The 23,969-nt window shown below is 33.8% G+C and overlaps 2 protein-coding genes across 5 annotated transcripts in view; one reads left to right on the plus strand and one right to left on the minus strand.

Moving 5' to 3' along the window:
• Positions 1-5,861: 5,861 nt before the first annotated feature.
• On the minus strand, positions 5,862-7,847 carry LOC119070720 (O-acyltransferase like protein-like). Its single transcript, XM_037175173.1, has 4 exons — positions 7,407-7,847; positions 6,535-6,692; positions 6,361-6,481; positions 5,862-6,290 (listed from the first exon to the last, which is right to left on the minus strand). The coding sequence occupies exons 1-4, from the start codon at positions 7,635-7,637 to the stop codon at positions 5,862-5,864; spliced, it is 939 nt and encodes a 312-aa protein (XP_037031068.1). The 5' UTR covers positions 7,638-7,847.
• Positions 7,848-14,424: 6,577 nt separating this feature from the next.
• Positions 14,425-23,969, plus strand: part of LOC119070724 (CBL-interacting protein kinase 5) — a 30,060-nt gene continuing 20,515 nt past the window's right edge. The window contains exons 1-2 of one of the 4 annotated variants that reach the window (XM_037175179.1): positions 14,425-14,588; positions 20,484-20,683. In XM_037175179.1, coding sequence (XP_037031074.1) covers positions 20,650-20,683 — 34 coding nt within the window. In that variant the 5' untranslated portion in view covers positions 14,425-14,588; positions 20,484-20,649. Of the gene's footprint in view, positions 14,589-14,810; positions 14,974-20,483; positions 20,684-23,969 lie in introns of those variants that run through there. The other 3 variants (XM_037175180.1, XM_037175177.1, XM_037175178.1) reach the window with 3 other exon arrangements.

Here is a 23,969-nt window from a genome sequence, read left to right on the forward strand (position 1 = left end):
CTGTCCAATACTACCCTTAACACTTCATACAAAATCTTTTACTTCATTTGTTTAAACATATTTGTTTGTATGTAAAGCCGCATCAGACTCTTATTTATAACGCCACACTTCGCAGTCAGTAACAAATGACAAAGCCGTCGTTTTGTTTTCATTTCTCTATCTCAACAATGTTCAATAATGGTTTTCGGTTTTTGGTCGAAACTCGAAACATAACATATTACAATATTCGATAAAAAGAATGTGTGCCGTACGTCCTTCGAAAATAATTTATATCTTTATATCTTCGTGCATTCACTAGGACTAATAGCTATTGCACAGAATAGCCAGTCACAATGTTTATGAAGGTTCTCATGAGAGATCGATTTCATAGAAGTGGTTTGATTGTACAAATTGATAAAATTTCAGGTCAGAATTGACCTCGAGCATGAAAACCTCATTTGATTTTTTCTGGTTAAAGATTTCGTATTTATAGCAAAAGAAGTAACAGATTCCATGATTGCACCTTCGTCACACATTTTTAAATCTTGCTGCGTCACAGAGTATCAGTAGCTCAACTTATCGATTTTTTTAAACCGTGGACATTAAACATCAGCTTCGAATCGTAAATCATTGATGCTATAACCCCACACGATCTGCCTGGTAACTATACAAACCTCAGATGTGAGCAAATCAATTATACTCCAAATACACCTATCACTGAGCCTGCAATAATAACAGAATCCGCCAACAAATACCTAAATTAAAAAAGATTTCTCAACTTTATACAAACGAAACGCAATCAATGTTTCGAACGTGTTCCACCAAATGCATTTGAATGTCGTCTGCTTCGTGCCGATTCTCTGCGGAAAGTACGTGCTGGTCTACTTATGAAAGTTCTTCTCTTAAGAGCAATGGATCTTTGCAAAGTTGTAGCATACAATTAGGCGGAAAAATATTAGTTTTTTTTTGATGATTTCTCTGAACCAAAATCGTTTTATATGAAAAAGTAAAACCACGCAAGTACGCAAAAATGTGTTAATTTTAAAGGAAAAATTGGTTTGTGAGTCATAACTTAGCCCACTTGGAGAAACTTGTGCAGATTACATAAACTTACACAATATGCAAAGGTTTTTCCAAGTGTCTTAAGTTATGAGTTATGACTTACAAACCAATTTTTCCTTCAAAAGTAACACATTTTAGCGAATATTTAGCGAAAACGAATATTTTTCCGCCTTAATGTAGGCTACAAATGTAGGGTCCATTGCTCTTAAATTTTCAGGCGTGTTGAGGTTCTTAGTAAATCATAAATGGAGTAATAATGTCATTTGTACAACCGCACCAAAATGACATTTTAATTTCGATCTGTCCTCATTCTGAGGCTATTCTTAAGAGAAAGTCAGTATGTCTAATTGAACTTTCCTTTTTGGTCATCTGTTATTGAAAACCACCACCGAAATAACTCGTGCTCTACTAAATATTAAAATTTAAGTTGAAAAATAATGAAGTAGTAGATTTTGAACTTCATACTTTAAAGAATAGCTCTTGTTTGATTCGGAAGAAGGAAATTCGAAAGTTTCCATAAAGTATAAGACCTGCGTCACGGCTCCAACGACCGTGTGCGACCATAATCATAATACTATTTCAGTGTGTACATTTCGAATGACCAATGCATACAAACACTCCCTCGGAATAATAAACGTATTCAGTTGTGTGTTGTTTTCGGATATTTTTCAAATAACATTTTTGTTTTACACAAATAAAATGAAATTCATTTCGAAAATCCATCGATATGTAGGCAAAACACGTGACACATTCCAGTCATGTGAACCTTTTTTTTCGCTCCTCTCTCCTCCGTCTATGTGTGTATATAAATAAACCACCCAACTCTTTACATAAATTATTCGGTTAGTAGTGGGTAGGCACATATACAGTCCAATCTATACCTAGTAAATCAAACTACTATGAAAAAAAAGCACCAGTTTTAGTGGATAAATTGTGTGCTCTACCATTTTTCGGGTTAAACGGCAAGGATTACAGAATGGTGGTGATGCTGTAGGCGAAGAATTGTTATACGAAGGATGAATTATTGGTGTGGAAGGGAAATTTCATTTCGGAAATGTAATTAATTCTGCTAAGTATAATGGTTTTTCGAAGGAAAAGAATCCTAAATGGAATGTAATGTAGTCGTCAGATCGTTAAACTGATGCTGAAATCTTCCACGAAATTTGAACTGGTTGCACTTCTTCTCTCGAATCTTTAAATGAGTAGATAAATGCAGAAATGTTACGTGTCGTATTAGCGAATTATAAGAAAAATTAAATTCAATTTTTTTGTTTAATAATTTCTCTTCAAAGTTAAACACATTTTGGACAATCAATCGAAAAGTGAAAACGATCTACTTGTAACGATTTCATTTTTCATTTTTTCATTTCATTTTTTTAATAATTCGCTAATGCGACGCATTCCCTTTCTGTATGTAACTATTCTAACAAATAACAAAGTTTAAGATAGAACGTGAACTACTACCGCAGTAACTACAGCGGACAACCAAATGGTATTATTTAATGCTGTGCTATCACTCCCGAAAAATTGAAAGGACAATCAAAGTAAAGTTCACACATAAACTGTATAAATTTTATGTCCTTCTTTTATATGACATTGTTATGTATACACAATTGGGTTCGGGTCCAAAAGACACTAGGAAAATTTATGGTATGACCATAAAACCTTTTTTTTTACTCGACTCCTTGATATTCTTTTCACTGTATTACTATACATATACATATATCGTGGGGTATATCTAAAAAACATTCTGTAAATGACTTCATTGTAACCATTTTAAATTCCTTCTTCGTAACATGCAATGGCTCAATAACAAAAGGATATGATGTGCTATATGACATAAAAAGTAAAGCTTTTCCCAAAGTTTCCTTTTCTCTTCTAAATATTTTTCTTTGCCGAACAGAACCAGCAAACATAAATCCCATTGCTTGACAATAGACCGTGTGCTATTTTGACAAAAAAGTTTCGAATCTCAATAAAAAACAGTTTTACCATGATAATCATAAGAAAAAATAATTATATTTATTTTTAAAAAATTATTTAAAATATACATTGCCATCCCGATGCCATCCGCATGGTCATTTTTTTCGTAGCAGAAACTCTAAAAAATATAAATATGGGATATTATTCCACAGCTGATAGGGATATTTTATTTGTTATTGTTTCTATGTCAACAGATTTGATGAACGGTAAAGTGCTAGCGGGAGTTAGAATTCACATCGAACGTGTAATTGGCAGAGTTTTTAACAAAAATATAGACTATAATGCACAACAAAAAAGCACTTCTGTTTGTATTAAACAAAAAAAGACGCAAATTGATGCAACACCAACAAATTTATTTGAAAATTGGAAACACAGTGCTTTCTAAACACCTTTAGCATCTTCTATCACTGTTGCTGATTTATTTCAATTTTCGAACGAAACTTTCCACTCAGTAGTTTTCTACTTTTTTTCCAAATTATGGATCACCTTTTACCCGTTAACACATAAACATTTAATAAAACATTTTGCTTTTAAGAACTCCATTGTCGACATAGCTCTTGATCGTTTTTGTTTTTGACTGACATTTTATCAACAACGATTAAAATGTCCCATTCGACGCCATTTTGGTTTTTCGTTTTAACTCTGGTAATTCAGAATGTGGTACTTCTGTTTAAGCGCCTAAATTTTCAAATTTTTTTTAAATCTGTAATACTCAAATTAAAAATACTAACTAATATTTTTTCAGCTATTTATACATATTCGGAGTGTTTTTTCGATGTGTTCATTTGGTAAAAAATAAATTAAGTCATATGAACACGGTCTATTTTGCTGTATATACAACTAACTATACATTATGTAAGTGGAATGTAACTAGCATTGAGTTTTATTGAAGAAAAATGGAAAAACAATGACACTACAAAAAAAAACAGAATCTATGTGAAAGGAGCAAGCGAATCGACACGAGAGTCTACGTAAAATAAAATATTTATTTTATAAAAAGAAAAACCAGTGACACCTCAAATTCATGCATATTAGAATCTAGAGAATGGGTCGGGAACATTATGTTTTTTTGTTGAAATATTTATATTATTTGCAGATGTTTTTCATAACACTGCTTACTTGCTTTTATGCTATATTTCATGACGAAAGATTCCCTTTGACAGAGGAAAGTCTGCATTTAAAAAAAACTGAAAATGTGGTTACACATTTAAAAGTTTTACGTTGAACACACACAGCTGAAAACATGGATCTACTAAATTATTAAAGTCAATATTTTTTCAGAACAATTTAAAGTGCCAAGTCAGGTTTCAATTGATTTCTAAAATTTTAAGATTTGAAAAAATTGACACTTCCAGCTTACATTTTTCAGTTCAAGTTCTCCAGTCATCTGTTATCGATAACTACGACAAAAATAAGCGATCGGCTCTGGCTAGTGACCCCTTATACAGTAAGACGTAATTGTAAATTTGAAGAAGTACAAGATCTGGCATCTATTAAAGCACTAAACTGTACTTAAAACAAAAGAAGTAACAGATTTTCATGCTGTAAAAATGTTCTTTTCCTTTGTTGAGTAAAACAGCGTACGTGTCTATGGGAGAAATCATGGGAAATTGATTGAGTGAATGTGTTACCGTGCGGTGCCCTTAGGTGATATAACCCTCGTATCCATTTTCCATCATGAACAATTTTTCCAGCAAACTGTCAATTGCTTTGCAAGCATCAGATCTGCGGATACCACTCGTAATATCTAGGTCCAATGTAAATTTTCTGCTAAAAATGATCAAAAAATAGATTGATTTATTGGTTTGAATTTTCTTTCAAATTTATGCAGAATATGCACAATATTGCTGGATTGGATATACTTAATAGGAGGTAGTACAACTCAACATTAGTAATAAATTATCAAACAAGATTTTGAAAAAAAGGGATTCTTCTGAAAAACAGTATACCGAAAACGGACGCATTTTCTATTACAATTTTCTATAAGTTCCCAGTAAGGTATTCGACCCCAGAACCCAAAACCACTTTCAAAAAAATTCTTCGAAGCTTTTGTGGCTGGTAAGAGGTCATCAAAAACCGAAAACATGCTCTTTTCTTTCTCCAGTTACACGAGCCGTACAGTGTCGTGTGGGGTGTCGTTAGAAAGATAATTGCATGTACTTCCGGGGCAAATACGGTTTTATTGGGTTTAAAATTCATCCACACTGAGATATGTACAGTTGAAGTTTTCAACCGAAAAAAGACTGACAACTTACACTTTTCTTACAGAAATTTGTCGAGGTACACGAAACGTACATGGTCGTGTGGGATGTCATTAGAGAGGTAACTGCATGTACTTTCAGGGTAAATAGGGTATTATTGGGTCTTGTAAGCATCTTTGACGAATTATGAGAAGTTGAAATGTTTAAGTGCTTATATTGAAACGCTGATGAAACCAAACTTCCGTAAGCTCAACTTTCCCTGAAAGTATATGCAATTGACACCCCACACGACCATGTACGTTTCGTGTAACTGGAGATATTTTTGTGAGAAAAGTGCAAGTGCTTCGAAGAATTTTTTTGAAAGTGGTTTTAGCTTCTGGCGTCGAATACCTTACTGGGCGTCCGATTTCGGTCTTCTGTTTTTCAGAAGAATCCCTCTATGTCTATGCAAAAAATACTCTGCGTATTGGAAAGGTCGTGAATTCGCAAAAAATATTTATTCGAGTTCTTCTCAACCGTTTTCATTTTTGGACTACCAAAATGTCGAGTGTGTTATGAAGATAGCTTTTTGGTGCATACTTATCAAACAAAAGAAGATAAAAATTCAAAGTTTAGCGCCACACAAAAGATGATTTTTTACTTGATCAAGTATTTTATTATTAAATTAGACGGTGCTTCAATCACAAGGTATAAAATCGATGCCAGCAGTGTTGCTATAACAAAGTCTCCAAATAAAATGTGCATTAACCACGTTGCATTCAAATGCATACAATCTTCACTATTGACGTTACTCATTATGATGTATGTGGTGTGAATAAGATAGATGCTCAAACTGATTTTCGCTATCGGCTGCCACAGTGGTTGTGACAGAAACCAATTGACAATTCCACCCGATTTCAAGTAATGACAAACATAAATGATCCAACTCACCAATCCAACGAAGGCAATTCTATGGACGGATGAAAAAAACGCCTCAGCGAAACGCTGGTTACGATAAGTTTCCCGAATAATTTGAATTCCAATGAAGATCGAAAAAGATGCCAACCATCCAATTAACTGGTATCTCTGAGAGACAATTTTAAAATAGGAATGGGTTTTGTGTCTTTCATACCATCATTTAGTGTTCAATGTTCACCTTTCTCATGAAATGTTTGACATCAAGATCATTCATTTTGTAACCCAATCCGATTCCAATTAAATATTGGGCAATACGGAAATGAGTTTGTCCATATATTTCTCTGGACGGAATGGTGTCGCTGGAATTTATTGAAAATTTATTCTATGTTCTATAGCAAACGGAAACACTTACTTGTAACGCGCGAAAAATATGCCGAGTTGAGTCGAACAGATTATGGCCACAAAGAGCCAGAATGCTTTGTATTTGTACTTCCACAGAATGAATATAAACAGTGGACTTATCACAATTAGCTGAAAGTCGGTACTCAAGTACCATGTTATCTCCAAGCACTGCAATTCAATGAAAAGTCAGACACTTTGTGACAGGTAGAGAAAAAAAAATCATGAATAGAATATTCACAGGGTAACGAAACCTCGAACTAGAGAAATCACAAATACTGCCTTCCAATAGATAAAACAAAAACTCTTACATTGTCTCTAACATTCACGTAATTTTGCACCAGCAATAAGCAGGCCCACCACCACCTCTTGCAACTTCCGGCTTCATTTTCAAGATGAGCGACTGTTGGGCCATCCACCATTAAAAGGGGGAAAGAGCTTACGGTAAAAAGAACCAAAACTGCCACAGTTGGAACATAGCGCACATAACGGCCTACGTATACCTTTAGTAAATTTAGCGTTTTCCTAAAAATAGAAAATATTTACACAACGACCCCCATCGCATAACATAGAATTTTCATAGCTTAAGCGCTTAGACTAAGTAGATGTAGACTGGCCTTTAATATAACCATTTTATTTTACTATGGAGGGAAAATGGACTTTCCGTCCGTAGGTAAAAGTCTTTCTCTCCTTCGTAAAGGAAAACGTCATAATACACTCGGGAAATGATTTCATATTTCGTATCACAATGAGTAAAAGTGACCGAAGGCTTTATCCTAGTCTATATCTAACGTCTACGTACTGCCAGTCTATATCTAGCGTGTACATACTACCAGTCTATATCTATTTAGTCTAAGCTTACGCCTCAAACGATCTGATGCACGCCTGAGTGAAGAGTATGCCTGACATCAGAAAAAATGTGTCGACTGCGTATTGATTGGTCCTTAAAACTGTAATGATAAATTTCGCGAATACGCTATCAACATGCGATGGTTGCTGCAACATCTTCTCGAGCTCATTTATTCTATGACCGGCTATAATCCAGAACGCTGATAACGCTCGTATGCCATGAAAACATTCAATTGTCTTTGAACTATGTAATTCCAATTTTAACATGTCCCTGCCATTGGTATACAGTGAAAACGATTGGAATATTTTGTTCGGAACGTCTGAAATTTAATGTTAAGCGTGGCTTAATTGTATCAAACCACTATTGTAATGTGATGGTTTAAGTGATGTTTTTCGCAGATAGAATGAATTCGTGTAGAGGCTCACATGGTTTCTTCCTCATTGTCACATCGTAAATTGTAGAAGAAATTATTAAAATCAGCAGCAAAGAAAACACGACACTAAATAATCAACATGATTAACAAAAAAATATAAAGTTAGAATAACTGTTGCAAAGTATACGTACTTTGCAATGAAGTCAACTGCCACTAACATTTTCTTTCGTTCGTCTTAAATTTTCAAGTGAGAAACTTTGTGCTGCTAAAATAAACGTTAAAGTAACTACCCGACTTACTGAACTAACTAAACATATTTTCTTAGATTTGCAATTACATTTGCTTGTATGATTGATTTTATAAGTGACTACTTATATCTAATGTTCGCTTATCTCCGGTATCGTCTTATGGTATGAAGTATGTTAATTATCAATTCATTGTATAGCTGTTAAAAATAGATACCGCCGAGATTACAATAATTTTATTGTTAACATGCTCAATGCTCACACAAATAAAAATGCAACAGACACTGTTTGTCGTCCACTCGACACTTGAACTTCAACCAGTGTTATATACGTAAATCAAAATTGGGTTTCCCTTGGGTTTCGTACGTTCGTCGATGGCATAGGAGAAGAGCATAGTGTCTGGAGTAAGTAATTTTAAAAAAATTTTGCTTCGAAAAGAATTCCTTCAAGCATTTATGTTCGTTTTTAAGGTTCTTCATGTCAGGTGTTAGTTCCTAATCACTCCACATGGGTGTACCATCTTCTTAGCTCTAGAACTATAGGAATTCAAGTGAATTTCAAGGCTTTTTGCACTTTCTTTTGTACTTTCTGGATTGTTTGGGTGTTGAAAGGTTGGTTCCTACAATTCCATCACTCCACATGGGTCCACCATCTTCCGATGTCAGAAGTGATGGATTTTGATGGAACTGTGAGCTTTTGTTGCATTTGCTTTAGGACTTTCGAATTGGATAAGTGATTGTAGGTTGATTTTTGAAAAACGTTCAGTGCTTCTGAATTCACAAACTTCCCAGAGCAAGAAGTGACGGATTTTCAAGATTTCTTCAGTTTTCTTTGTTAACCTGGTATTTTGGAATTATTGAGGCAGTGGCATGTTGGTTAATCAAAATTTGACAGTGTTTCGGATTCCACTATCTTTTCAGCTTTAGGAAGTCATGTAAATTTCAAGGTTTTTGGTGATTGCTTCTGGACATTTAGCATTTTTAATGTGTTTAAAATGGGTTCTAGATTTTGAGATTCAGATAGATTTCTCTAGCACTTTCAAACTTCAATCATCACAATCGCAAAACGATTTCCTATATTAAAACGTGGTAATATTGTTTGCCTGTAGCATACAATGTATACTGTATAGGAGGTCCTCTAAATTAGTTCAATATAATATCATAACACCTAGCATTAACACTGGTAAGGAAGACGTCAAAAAGTCTCCACGTTATGGTAAATGTATGAGTGTATGATGTACGCTTGTATGTGTTGTGTGTTTTAACTCACACTAAGAATCCTTGCCTCTTGTCGTAACGAGAGAAGTCCAAAATCGCCTCCAAATATTTCCATAGTGCTATGTCGAATGACTTCTCTATTGCACTTTGAGTACACAAAGAAGGATCTTACGATCACAATTTACTCTGACACCTACGAATTGTATAACGAAGAGAATGCGACATATTTTGCAAGGTTATACTTGAAGTACTAGAGCAGAATAAATTCAATTAATTAATTAATTTGTTCGATGATATTGTTCTATGGTAGATTGCAAATGTCACTTATGTTCTACTATCACAATTTGCAGCAGTTAGATCATCGACTCTTACTGGTACTCCATTGAAGAAAATATCGTCATTACCATTTATACCTTTACAAACTGTTTTATAATTTCATTGAAGATAATGTTTTCTAGGTCGAAAAAGCTCAATGATTCCGTTTATGAGCCTTTGCCAATGAGTCTACTAAGTCTTTTATTTAGTGCATTCTAACATTTAAAGCTTGGCCAAGTTGTTTTTATGTTATCGACAACGACGTGAGTAAGCGGTATGTGCTTTAGCTAGTGTGCACATACATTTATGGCGAAATGGTGGTTTTAACTAATGAAGTAAAAGGTTTTGTATCGAATACAAAATTAAACGAAAGAAATAACCAATTTAATCAATCGCCGTTCGTAAAAAAGAACAATTTTCCGGAATTTGCGTGAGCCGAAAATGATCTGAGCAAATTCTAGGATAAGTTCTGTCAGTATTCGTAATCTGTAGTTACAAGCGGAAATCGAAAGAAATTTAAGATTTGATTATGAAAATAAGTGTAACCATCATGAGACGTACGATTTGATCCGGTAAATAGAAAGACAGCTATTTGCAAAATGAAATGGAAAGGAAAAATCAATTGTTTGCTTCGTTGCCAGCAAGAATTTCCATAGAAAATTGTGGAAAATTAATCCTGTAAAAAATGGTGTATGTTCCATGACTGCATTTAAAATCAATAAGGAAACTACCGACCTAAACAGTTTATACAATAAAGCTGTCATTCACACAACCTACCCAAACACCCAGTTAATGCTCTTCTTTGACTACAAAGTTTATAACATGCAAAACTGAAGTTAAGTATACATTTTGTATGCATTATATTCCAGAAAGACAATACCGCATGACACTGTGTAGTCTTCGTTTTTTTATGGTAAATACACAAAAATTATTCCATTTCTCCAACGAATGGAATAGTGGTTTCTTGTAAAGTCTTGTAACATGTCAGACGAAAATACACTGTCACGCTTTTCCAATGGAGAAGAATTTGACGAAGTTGGATTTGGTGATTTCGAAATTTAAAAAATTGTGTACTAAAAATAGTTCTTTCCGTTGGGAAACCAGTTGGTATGGCCTTGAGGGTATTAAATTTCGATAAGCTATACAAACTTAATGGGTACCAAGTGGTACCTTTTGCTCGAATGTTGGCATAAAGATACTAATTGGTATCCGTTACAATTTGTCAAAATTGGTATTTGAGTTGATTTCTGTAATGCTTGATTTCCCCCTACGCCGCTTTGCCTCCGTTTAGCTAAACCACGATTCTTTTTTATTGTTTACATTGTAAAAGGCGTATGTGGAAATCAAGCATAAGGACCTAAGGGTTACGTCTTTCCGATGGATGTCCGAACGGCTCATTCTTCAAATTACAAACAGTCTTTCCGGAAATGTTGTAGAGGCAGAGTAAAAGAGTTAAGGAAACGAAAATTTTGTGGATGTTCCAATCAGAATGTTTACGTTTGATACGAAATTACATTCTATCCTTCGGACCATTTTAACAAAGGAATAACGGATTTTAAAATCGGAAGAATTTGACACACTTTCATAAAATCATTAATAAAATTGTTGTATTGCTTGGTCAGTAATTCAACATTGACAAAGTGTTGTATTGCTTTGACTTGACCAAAATTGTTGAAAAATTTCTTTTATTCAACGAAGGGCGAACGAAACGTGTTACCGTTTACGATTCGTGACGAAACGTTTTACCGTTTACAATCATAATGCGGACGAACAACAGGACAAAACAATGCTGATTTCGGCGTATCACGCCATCATCAGTGCACCTATGTCTTAATGTTTTGCACGAAGACAATGGTGCAAAACATTAAGGTGAAATGATCGGTTTTAATGTTTTGCCCCATTGTCTTCGTGCAAAACATTAAAAGAAATCGATATATTTAATCGATACCATTAAAAGATGATACCAGAAAGTAATTTGTCTTGCGATGACTATGTGCATATCAGCACGACACAAACTGAAGTGAGCAATCGCTTCAATTGTACGAGCATTCATAAATTCATAAAATCATTGAATCTATTACCTCGCTCGTTTCAAATATTATCTAGGGTTGTAAACATTTTTCGCTTCAACAATTTTAACATGCGCCTCACAATATTAAGGTAACACTTGTGGCTGATGTAGATGTTATCCTGAAAAGAATTGGTATAAAAACATAAATCAAGAATCAAAAGAAAAGCGATAGTCTACCTCATCTGTAAATATTTTTTATAAAAAATATTCGTTAACAAAATCAATCACAAAAAACTTGACAAGGTTTAAAAATTACATCTGCCTGACGGTCTGACTCATAAAGTATGCGAAAATAAAACATTCTATCCGGAACCGATCACAAAAAACGTCTAGATATGAATATCGTTTCTGAACGACGAGACTTTATCTTCACGGTTAAATCGCTTTAAAAAAATCATTTATTGCATACCAACCGAAACGACGCTCACTTACATATTCCACTTTATTTTCGTAAATCAACACATATGTCGTGTCGTAGCTATTTTCGTGAAGACACTCTCCGAAAATATGAAAATAGTCCGATAAGTTTTCACGCGCTACAATTGGCTCAACCATCGCCGTGGTTATTACCTCACGGGTGTACCACTTTACCATAAAAATTGTCGTAAAATACCATCGATGTTAGGCAATTGCCGAAGACAATTAAAAGTTACTATAACAGAAAATCGTTGTTGCCGAAAACATTCAGAAAATTAAAAAACGATTCGATGTTTTTGAACGACATTCAACAGGGCTGGTACAAAAATCAAAAATGTTCTAAGGCAGCGACAATAAAAATTGTTCTAAGTTACACCCCTGTGTTATACCTCAAATGTTAAATCATTCCTTGGATACGATTTGCTTACACTTATGCGATGTGCGGCATAATAAAATTAATGACGACGTCTTATGTGCGTCGTTGTCGTCGTCGTTTTAAAATAACGTGCTCAATGTAAACAAATGAAAATTTTTACCATTGAAAGAATCGAAGAGACGCATTTATACGGTACACAATGCTGTAGTAACTTCTCGTTTCATTGCTTAAAAATTATTAAAAGTCTTGTTTTTGAACCGATTATAAAAATAGATCTGTGAGACACTGTTACAAAAAGAGCTTTGTTTATATTTCAATTTGGTTAAATCAAATGATCAGCGTAAATCCATCGATCTATCAACACATGATTACAACAAACATTTGCTGCTCCTACCCTCATTGGTTTATTCTTTTTGTTCCACACTTTCATATTTTGTTACTTATAGATCATCTTCAGATTACGGATTACAGATTACTTTCAGACATAACCTCACTTAAGATTAAGTTTCGTTAAATGTTTCGTTCTTTCTTTCATTCCTATGAATTTTTTTATCGATCGATAAACAAAGCACTTCAAGCAAAAGTGCTATAAATGACAGCTGTCAAATAGAATATTACTTTGTATGAAAAAAGTGTCCAAATTTTTTACAGTGCCAAAATTTATTCGATACACTGTCCAGTTTCAGTACCCTATTTAGAATACCACTCATGCTTGAAGTGCGTTGGTCGATGGCATTCATACGTACTTGTAGATTATCTACACACATGAAACGGACAGTGTATCTTGTCATTTCTCGTCACTGAACATTCAAGTAGACCTTCATTGACGAAATGTTTTACAGTGTCGCTGGTAAGTTGAGAGACACACCTAGTGCCATCTATTATGAAATAGGAGCAAAACTAGTATGAATCGAATGTCCTTTAATAGCCGGTAGCCCGTGCGAAATCTGTTATCGGTTTCAATCTGTCTACGGTTGAGATTTAACCTCTCACACTGGGAACTCAAATTAGTGTAGGGAAGCACACTACGCTATTGAGATGTTTACCTTAGACATACTAAATTTTTACTGTTTTAACTCTGTTGTGCCTAAGACATGTATCATTCTTTTCTTTCGAAAGCTGGGATTATAGATCAATATAATTATCGAATCTTTTACTTCATTTGATCAACGAATTACTAGTAGATTGATACAAAATCTCTTGTCTCATCAGTATGAACACATACACTTTGCTTCTTTTGCTTTTCTTTTACTTCTTTTGTTAAAAGTATTTTTAGAGATGTATGGAAAGTCTATGACTTCATTGTCTTAACGAGGAATTTGTTACATAAGGTCGAGCAGGGAAGTTCATTTTTTTCTCTTGTTACTGTTGATAACAGATGAGATTGATAAGATATTAGTGGACGCGTTACAAATTTTTGTATTTCTGAACCTCAGATTCATTTAAAATTGTCCGTTTTCCCTCTAGCAACATTTTTCATATTCTCTGTCTCCTCATATTTCACCTTCAAATAATCAACGAAAAGAAAATGTCTGCTGTAAATTCCTTAGTAGTAAATGAGATTTGTACAGATGCAGTACATGCCATAAAGAATAATTGGACTTTATAATTGCGAGCATTAGAGTGTATACAATTTTCACACTCATTCATCAGGAATTCGGTAGATTTTGTTTATTTGATCAGTTGGAGAGAGAGAAACAAAAAAAGATGAAAATTATTTTCGAACATTACGAAATGAAGACGAAATTTGCGAAAATAAATATAAAACGAAACTGAAACTGATAAGGTTGGTGGTGAGTAGTGTATTCATAAATTTATAATCCGAAATTCCTAATCGTTTGTGCCTGTGTAGTTTAAATAGACTGACTATAAGCCGATGTCTATTTCCGTTTATATTTTTAAAAATTTACACTGTTAGCAAATCTCGTGTACCGATTTTCCATCTCGCTTCATCTTCAATTGTTGGATGTGTATTATGGTGACGCAACGACGAAATGTACAACAACATTTTTCAGTCATTTTCATTAAATTTTCGACTCAGTTTGCTTTAAAGTTGGTGAGAGGTTGGAACACTCTCGCATGTAAAAATAACATTTAAAAACGAAAATTCTTCAAACAAAAAGAAAACAACGGAAAAAAAGAAGAAATTAAAACAGTCAGCAGGAAAAGAAAAGTTTATTTGATTGTGAGGGAGTCGTTAGTGGTACATGTTCGAAAATACACTTTTTTAATGCTCTGATTCGTATATATGTGTGTCGTAACGTTGAATGTGATTCAAGCGATAATTTCATTTAAATTTTCGAATTCTTGATCATTAAAAATAAAACAGCCAAGTCAGACAATTTTCTATATTTAGGATGAGATTTTTCGTTTACAATCACATGGTCAATATCACACCGAGAGTGGCATGAGAGTAAAACAAAAGAAACAAATTTAGTGACAATTCAACCTGTGCTTTATAATATTGAAGAGATCCGTTGAGATGCGCATTTTCCATTATAGTGGTAGCTATTCAATTGTGTGCTTTGTTTATTTTCGTGAACGGAGAATCGTTACATCAAACTAAAAGTGGATTTTTTTTGGCGCCGGTGATATAAAAGACCTTGAACTCTGATCTTTATAAATATAAATCATTTTTTTCTGAACGGTGATGTACCAGAAAAAAAATCGTTTCAGTCTACGATATTCATAGTTGTTGATCGTTAAAAATACACTCAAGACTTTTGAGTTAAATACAAAAATTTTCCGCTGCTAAAAATTCGAAGAAAATAACTTCGAAATCAAAGAATTTGTTAGTGAAAATAATCTTTTAAAAACGGCAAGTCATCTGTTACCGACAACAACGAAACAAATAATCGACAATCTTTGTCTTGTGTTTTCTTATTATCGAAAAATGTGTGTTAGCCAAATGTAGTATGGAGGAATAATTTTGAAAGATGCCTCAACGAAATTGGAATTTTTCTATCCTACCCTACGATGCATAAAAAAACTTAGTGCAAGAGCTGCAAGAATTAAAGAGAGTAAAAGTATGAAATACTCTCACAACATCGTACATCTTTTTGCACTCAGATGACCTATTTTTTGGTAAAAGATTTTTTCACGTTTTCCCGCATTTTTTTCAATTTTTCTGAAAATGTTTTTGGGAAAATCAAGGAAAATTCAAGAAAATATGGGAAAATGCTTTCCCAAAAATAGTACCTGGGTTTTATACAAATGTCTAAGACGCTAGAGCGGACGGATATGGGTGACAATGGGGACATTGGAAAGCTGACGACGTATGGGATACATATGACACAATCGGAAATTTTGATAAAATTGACATCAACTTTCCAATGCCCTTTCTAGTATAAAATAATAGTCTTAGTTCAAAATTCGAAGTCTTATGGTTTCAAATGTATTTCCTTTTGAGATGTGCGACTATGTTTTTCGATTTTTGAGATTTTCCTTTCCACCCGGGATCTTGTCCCGTAGGAGTTAGTACAAAAAATCCATATTTCCGATTTTTTAAGGCACACACTGGCGACCTGAAAGCTTGCGAAATCTTTGAAGTCGGTTTTGAGGTCTTGGGACCGAGTCCTATCTAAGAATACAAAAGACATACCTGTGCCCCTATCAAAAGAATCACTCAAGAGATTTTGTATCAATCTCACTATACTTCAACAAAATGAAGTAACAGATTGAGTGATTATATCGTGATACGCCTTCCGTTTTTAAAATGTAGGTTCGTGTTCGTAAATTAATTTCTGCAAAAAAACACTTTGTGCATTGACATCTCTTCCAGTGAACTCTTTTAAATTGGATTAAGAAGCTTTAAACTTAAAATATTCATCTAACGTGTTTCCTTCAAAGGCGTTTAACCATCTCAATTCTGTTCAATATACTGGCAATATTCTCTCAATCTTTAAACCACACACAAAGCCATCATTGTGGATGATTGCACATTTTATAGCATAAATTGATGTCCGATATTACTATACACTGCGGGGATTAGTAAAAAGCAGTAAATCCTACTTCGGTAATGTTTTCGTCGCAAACATTGTTTTAAAGTTTTACTTTGATCTCCTCGTAAACACCACACTGACACACTTATTTCAACAAAAAACCGGTGTGGATTAAATAAGAAAAATTTGTCTTGCTCAATAAAAGGACGTTGTATAATACAGTCGAGCGTACAGTTTCGACGTTTTATTTTGTTTACTTAAAGTTTGTGTACGGGAAGTGTTTCGTTATTGACTGATAACCGGAATTAGTGCACCATTTCTGTAAACGTTCATCTGTAGAATGTTGTGGTATTCGTTGATGAGATTCGGGAATTACGTGAAGATACATACATTTTCTATAAATATTAGGTCACAGTAGCCAGTGTTCATTGTTTACTTTTGTCGCTGTTGCCGTTAACAGATGAATTAGCTGAAATGTCTTGTGACCAGTGACCACTGTTGTATCTTTTTTGCAAGCCTCTTTCGTGCTTAGTTTAAGTTCTCGTAACATTGTAACATTTTAAGACGTCTTTTCATTCAGGCGAAGTTCTACCAAAATTACATACAATACTACACTGGGTACATATGGGTTGCCACCTGCTAAGTATATAATTGATATTTTTGGCAATATCACAATATGCTATCGTTGGCTAGGACGTTGTATACTATTTAATGTTATGCAATTCTGTGACGGAACTGAACCGTTTCTTGCCTGTTTGTGATATCGTTAATTGGAAGATTATTACACATTGTCGGTTATTGCGACTTGTCAACTTTAGGCACACCGGAGTCGAGTAATACCTCCAAATAAATTTCTAAAAATCAAAAATTTGACTTTTGATTTTTAGAAATTTATTTGGAGGTATTACTCGACTCCCTTAGCACTTTCCGGCGTGCCTAAAGTGCCGGCTCGAGCATTATCCCCTACTTGTATATGTACGCAGGCCTTAAGTGCACTCTCAATAGGGATCCTAGTCTTATCTTCATACGTGTGCATGTTAAGTGAATCATAAGGAAAATGTAACATAATGCAATGACATTTTTCTTATGGTTTGCTTAACAATGATAAGTTAACATGCACACGTATGTTAACCATATCCATGCATAAAGCTAAGACTAGTCTCCATGTATTAATAACGTTCTTGTCACTGCCTGTTGAGACGTGGTAAATGTTATCCACTTTTTTATGCCGTTAACTTTTGTAATTCATTGTTTTGGAAATGTGCATGATGCATAAAATCTTGGAAAATTGGTTCATGTTATCTGTCGGTTTCAGACTCATAACTTAAAGTTGAACGTTGAACGTATGAAAAAATGAGATTACAAACGGGGAACAATAAAATTTCAATCAAAAAAATGGAAAAGTCAGCTTCTTTTATCCGTATTCATTCACCCAGAGACCGTATCTGGAAGGTAGAAAATGCAACTAACCAAAGCCACTCTATCACGTCACCAAGATCTTTATACTCATTTTAATTAAAAAGTTCTGTTCGGGGAAAATTTTCAATTAAGAAAAATTCCAATCACGAAAATGAAGCAACCGCATGCCCTACAGTGTATAAGTATTTTACCAGCTGCACCGAAATAACATTCGAGACTATTATGCATTATTTACAAAGTTGGCCAGACACACACATTACAGAAACGATTCGAATATTAAGAAAATTTTTAAATGGAAACGAAAAATTGAAAAGAAAAAAAAAACTTTCTACGCTTTCCACCAGCTTTAAAAGAAATGCCAAGCTGATTCTAATTGCTTATTATAATTGGAACACACAAAACAAAGATGCCTGCGTTCCAAATATAGAATGAATTTACGAGAACAAAATTTAAATTTTGTTTTATCCATCGCAATAATCTAATAATTAAACATTCTTGTGTCTATTTTGAGTTCTATTCGTGCAGTATAGGTCATCGTAGTGCATCGGTTGAATATATACTAGTCGAGTATAACGTTCGAGCATTATCATCTTCTTATGAATGAGAATAATTTGGAAATTCGCAAAATTTTCGCTCAAAACAAATGACGAAGTTTAGCAGACTGTAGTCATTTACTATCGCCTACGGCATGGCACTGCAATGGTTCAATTTAAAAGGAATCTTCCATAAAACCCGTTCCTTATTCGGTCATTTTCGGACTGTATATGTCTCTTATTGGCATAAAAGCATTATAGTAATCGTGGGTTAGCACAAAGAGGAAGCTCTTTTTAACGTATGCAATTATTTTAGGTGATTTCTCCTCGTTTGATCATCATTGTATACAGCATTGTTGTCGTAGTTCCGCTCATCCTCATTTTGTTGCTAAAGTTAACCAAGGTGAAGTGCTTAATAACCGTTACAGTTACTCTATGTTATAAAATTTTACATTTTAAAGGATACGGACCAATCCAGTTGATACTATGTAAGTGATGTGAAATAGTAATTCTTTTAGTTTGTTCACCTCGCTTTTACAGTCTGTGAATGCACTTACTACCAGCTATCATGCAATGAGTCATTTACGTTGCAAGAGATAACAGTCTAGTTTTGTGTGAGTTTATCCGAGGCGAGGCCGAGGTCAATAAACACACTTTTGTCAAGAGTGAATAAATCTTACATGTGAAGATCACAGAAAGTTTATGAAATTCGATGAGAAAAATGATTTTCGACCCTCTAGCATGTAATAGTAGATTCCAACATAGACCATGTAAATGGCCGATTACATTAAGCGCAATATTGCTTACAAATTATTGTTTTGGCTCACACTTGCCAAAAGAACAAATTTACATGATGTTAAGTAATATACTAAAATCTATTCCTTCATTTGTGTGGTAAAGTATAGCAGATGACTAGCCGTTTCTATTTGGACAATTTTCTTACGATGAGAGTCTCCAATTACGTTTAAAGTAAAAAATTAAATATTTATATAAAAAAATGCCCATTAAAAAAATTGAAGCACAAGATTTGGAATCAACCAACGCACTTCAAGCAAAAGTGGTACTCTAAATTTTACACTGTAAAAAGAGTGGGGATAAAATTTCATACAAAATAATACTCTATTTGTCAGGTGTCAATCGAAGCACTTTTGCTTGGAGTGCGTTGAAACAACCAATTAAAAATACTTTGATCGATGGAAGTAATAGACCCGATAATAAATACTGGTCAGATGCTTGCCGTCTGTAACAAATTAATCAACCTCCAAACATGATATATACGATCAGGAAAACGAGTGCACTAATTCGTTTTAACGATTTTTTTTATCATTTAAAATATTGCGAATTATCAAATTATTTCGCAAGAGTTCAATAGCAAAGTGTATAAAGTCCATTGGAATTAGTCATTTTACATTTCACACACCTACATTGAATTCTTAATTAATCGAATTCAAGTTGTCATGGTATAAAGTGGCTTTTTATGCGGAATGGACGAAAATGCTTCGCGAATTAATCTTACTAAAAGTTCTGCTTAATTGGACACAAGATTAAAGTTGACACAAAGAATTCCTTGAAAAAGGAGCTAGGGAAAGAATTTTGGTACAGTCAAATCTATGGCTTAAGTAGTAACTATATAACGAAGAATTCAAATTATTTCTTCTAAGTTCTATGTTTCATTATCCAGACAGTTTTTGCTATTTTAAAAGACACTACCGTAAGGAAGGATAAAAGAGAGTTCGGATTGAATAGCAAGTAAAAGATAAACCAAACATTGAGCTGCAATTCGCAATTTAAGTTTTGTTTGTATCGGACTTCAATTTTAGATATATACCAAACTGTACAAAACCGTTTCTATTGATATACGTACCTACGCTATCTCTGCTTCTGTCTTATCAGCAAAATTTTCTTCGCATTAAAACAACCGCGATTTTTCAAAAAAAAAGTGATAAGCAGCCGACTCACCGTAATAATCGATTAATTAATTTGTCGAAATAGATTTTGATAAGCAAAGGTCTCGTATATATCGCGGTCGGAAGGTAATATCCAAAAATATAAACACATTCGTCTAACTGCAAATAAAGATAAACTAACCTTCGTTAGTGCACGGACTGTAAGAAATATTATATTGAAAAGGCAAAAGCGAAAGATTTTTTATTTGAATTATGCTAATCTTATATGGTGTTTGTAATTAATGATTGTGTTTCATAGAGAAAAGCGGAAAAAATATATTGTTTCGCCAAAGTGCTATTTGTTAATAAAGTGAACAGAAAAATGTATTGAAACTGAACTGAAACTACCATTTAAAACAACAAGAAAGAAAAATTCGTAAAGGAGCAGAAACGTAACCTTCACCATTAAGCCGATAATCATTAAAATGGTTCATGTGGACGAATCGGATCCAGTGGGTGGTAAGTTTTAATAAGTTTTTTTAATTCAGTATTAAGTAATCTCGTGCTGTTCTTAGAAATTGACTTTTCTTTTTATTAAAATCCATTTTTTCTTCAAATGTTGAAGTTAACACTTGAACTATAACTTAAAGCTGCTTTAAAATGCATAGAGGTAAAACCATATTCTAACCTCTCCTATTTCACATTCAGTTTCTTCAAAGTGCAATTAGGACTTATTCAACCAATACACTCAAAGGGCCATGGGAAGATAACGTTTTTTTGACACTTTGTCTGATGACAGCTCGGGCGAGAAAACATCTATTTTCTGACTTCTTCTTTTTACAGATAAAAATTTTCGCCCCCAAACTTTCAATAATTGAAATTCAATTGTGTAACAAATGAATGTTTGTGTTTCGTTGAGGAAAGCGATTAATCATATACCTCGCACATATGAAAAACGTTGTCCGGAAGAATACATTTACCCATTAAAAAATCTATCTATCACTGAGAACAACAAATTTTGAACAGGAATCTAGATCGTCAATTGTCGAATTTTTGTAGGATTTTTGTGAACGGGGGTTGCAAGTTTCAATTGCCATACATGTTAGTATTAATTGCAGGTTTATGATTACAACATCGAACAGCTCCAACGTTTGGTACACTGACATGTGCTTTCATGTAGAGTTTATCTAATGTTTAAAAGTAGCGAACATACGTCACTTCAATTTCACAATTTTCGCCTGATTTATTTGCCACTTTTATGATACAACGAAGAAAATGTTTACCGATTCCGAAAGTGGTTGTGTTTAATTGCTTTTCATTAATCGAACTAAATTATTTATCGTTTTTCCGATGAGTTTTCATTTCAAAATAAAATAAAATTTTATTTCACTCAATTCGAACATATAAATTCAGTTATTACGCTCAGTAGGATCTGAAAATTGATTTGTAAATAAAAACTGAAAGTAAAATATCGTTGAGAGTGATATGAGATGGTAATCAATTTAACAAGTAAAAAATAGGATGGTCTGAATTCGTGGTCGTCAGGAAACGCAAATTTGGTGTACTACTCAATGCAATGTTGTGTTACGAAGTTTCAATTTACAAATTCTTGTAATTTTAACACATTTTGCTGATCGGATTTTAAATCAGTACAGAAATTGTACCAAACGATTCGCAGCAATTACTGAATGCAAATATATTTGTGCCATTACATTTGCATTCAGTACGACCTATTAACTTCTTAAATTTCTATTACTCAAATCCTTCTAACATTGCTTCATATAAATGCTAGTGTGATTGTAGCACGGAATGGTAAATTTTACATTCTACAGATGGCAAGCATCTATACAGATTTAACAGATTATTATAAAATCTATTACTTCATTAGCTTTAACAGATTTTTTCTATATAATTTACATAGTTTACCGAGCTCCGTGCTCATTTCTATTGCCGATGTTGATATCAGATGACGTGCTGTTTATAATACATAGTAGATAGTGTTAGAACAGAAGAGTTTACGTAAACCTGACACGTGTCCAAGAAACACTTTTCAGTTTGTCATCTAAATAGTTTGCAATCGACTAATATGCCAGAGATTGGTAGTAATTCGACGTAAATGTTTTTGAACAACAGACAAGAACCACCACTCCAGATGTTAATTTTTACTGACGCAAGTTGTGTGACACGATTTATAACATCATGTTTATACAGTGCAGTATAGGTCAGTGAAATTTATGTATGAATTACGTTCAGTTGTTTTTCAGCTGGTCCACTCATACAAACAAATCTGCTAATAGGGGTTTATATGGTTTTACCACTATCACATACATTATTCAACCCTGATAACCAGTATAAGCAGTTTTATTTGTAAAAGTGGACCAGCTGAAGCTCAAACAAATTCCCATCTAAATCTAATCGTCGACCACTGTAGTGTTTGTTTGAAATCCTTTGAGGGATTCTTTTGAAAAACAGCCTACCGAAATCGGACGCATTTTCCAGTGGAATTTTTTATATGTGTCTAGAAAGGTATTCGACCCTAGAAGCCAAAACCACTTTCAAAAAAATTCTTCGAAGTTTGTGTGGCTGGTGTAAGGTGATCAAAAACCGAAAACCTGGAGTTTTCTTACAAAAATTTCTTCAGTTACACGAGCCGTACAGGGTCATGTGTGGTGTCATTAGAAAGGTAATTTGGCCCAAAAGCACATTAAATTATTCAAATGATACCCCACACGACCATGTACGTTTTGTATAACCCGAGAAATTTCAGTAAAAGAATAGTGTAAGTCTTCAGTTGAAAACTTCAACTACACATATTTCAGTGTCAATGAATTTTAAACCCAATAAGTCCCTATTCGGCTCAATAGTATATGTGATTACCTTTCTAATGACACCACACACGACCCTGTACGGCTCGCGTAACTGGATAATTTTTTGTAAGAAAAGTGCAAGTTTTCGGTTTTTGATCACCTTTCACCAGCCACACAAACTTCGAAGAATTTTTTTGAAATTGGTTTTGGCTTCTAGGGTCGAATACCTTTTTAGGCACATATAAAAAGGTCCACTGGAAAATGCGTCCGATTTCGGTAGGCTGTTTTTCAAAAAAATCCCTCTTTACAATTATATAGCAATGTCGTTCACTGCCTCTTTCATAACGTTTCAAAAACTGTAAAGTACTTTAATTAAAGGCGCTTGTTGTTTCCAAAAAGTTAACACACAATGCAAACATATTAGTATATCAATTCTATTACTTCTTTCGATTGAAATATTTTGTATCGGATTAATTTTGTCTCTTTTACTTCATTTGTTGAAGCGTTCATTTTTTCCATAATAGGCCGTAGTAGCAACAACCATTCGTTTATTTTAATGATCGTTGTCGATAACAGATGACATTTTCGAAAAAAATAATAAAATGTTTCTTACGACCGCGTTCCTATCAGTGAAAAAAGCCTGCAGCGCTCCAATAATTGTAGTGTTTTTGTGATCCACTGAAATTACTCCAATAAAGAAATAATTTTTTTTCTGTTTTATTTGAACACACAGTGACTCAAACGGCAACGAAAACAGTGAAAGCACACAACATGTATATAAATCTTATTGAAAATTCAACAAAAAACAGAAACAACGAAAAACACTAAAATAAATGGTTTTATATAACTTGGCAGCCAGCCCAACGCCAATATCTCTTAAATACAAAATGCTCATTCACTCGCCAATTCGAAAAAAAAATAAATAAATATTTTTCCAATGAGATGATGCTACGCGGTAATGTTTTCATATCACGTTTGTCCTATATAATTTAACTAAT

This window comes from Bradysia coprophila (assembly GCF_014529535.1).
Source record: "Bradysia coprophila strain Holo2 chromosome IV unlocalized genomic scaffold, BU_Bcop_v1 contig_106, whole genome shotgun sequence".
Taxonomy (NCBI): Eukaryota; Metazoa; Arthropoda; class Insecta; order Diptera; family Sciaridae; genus Bradysia; species Bradysia coprophila.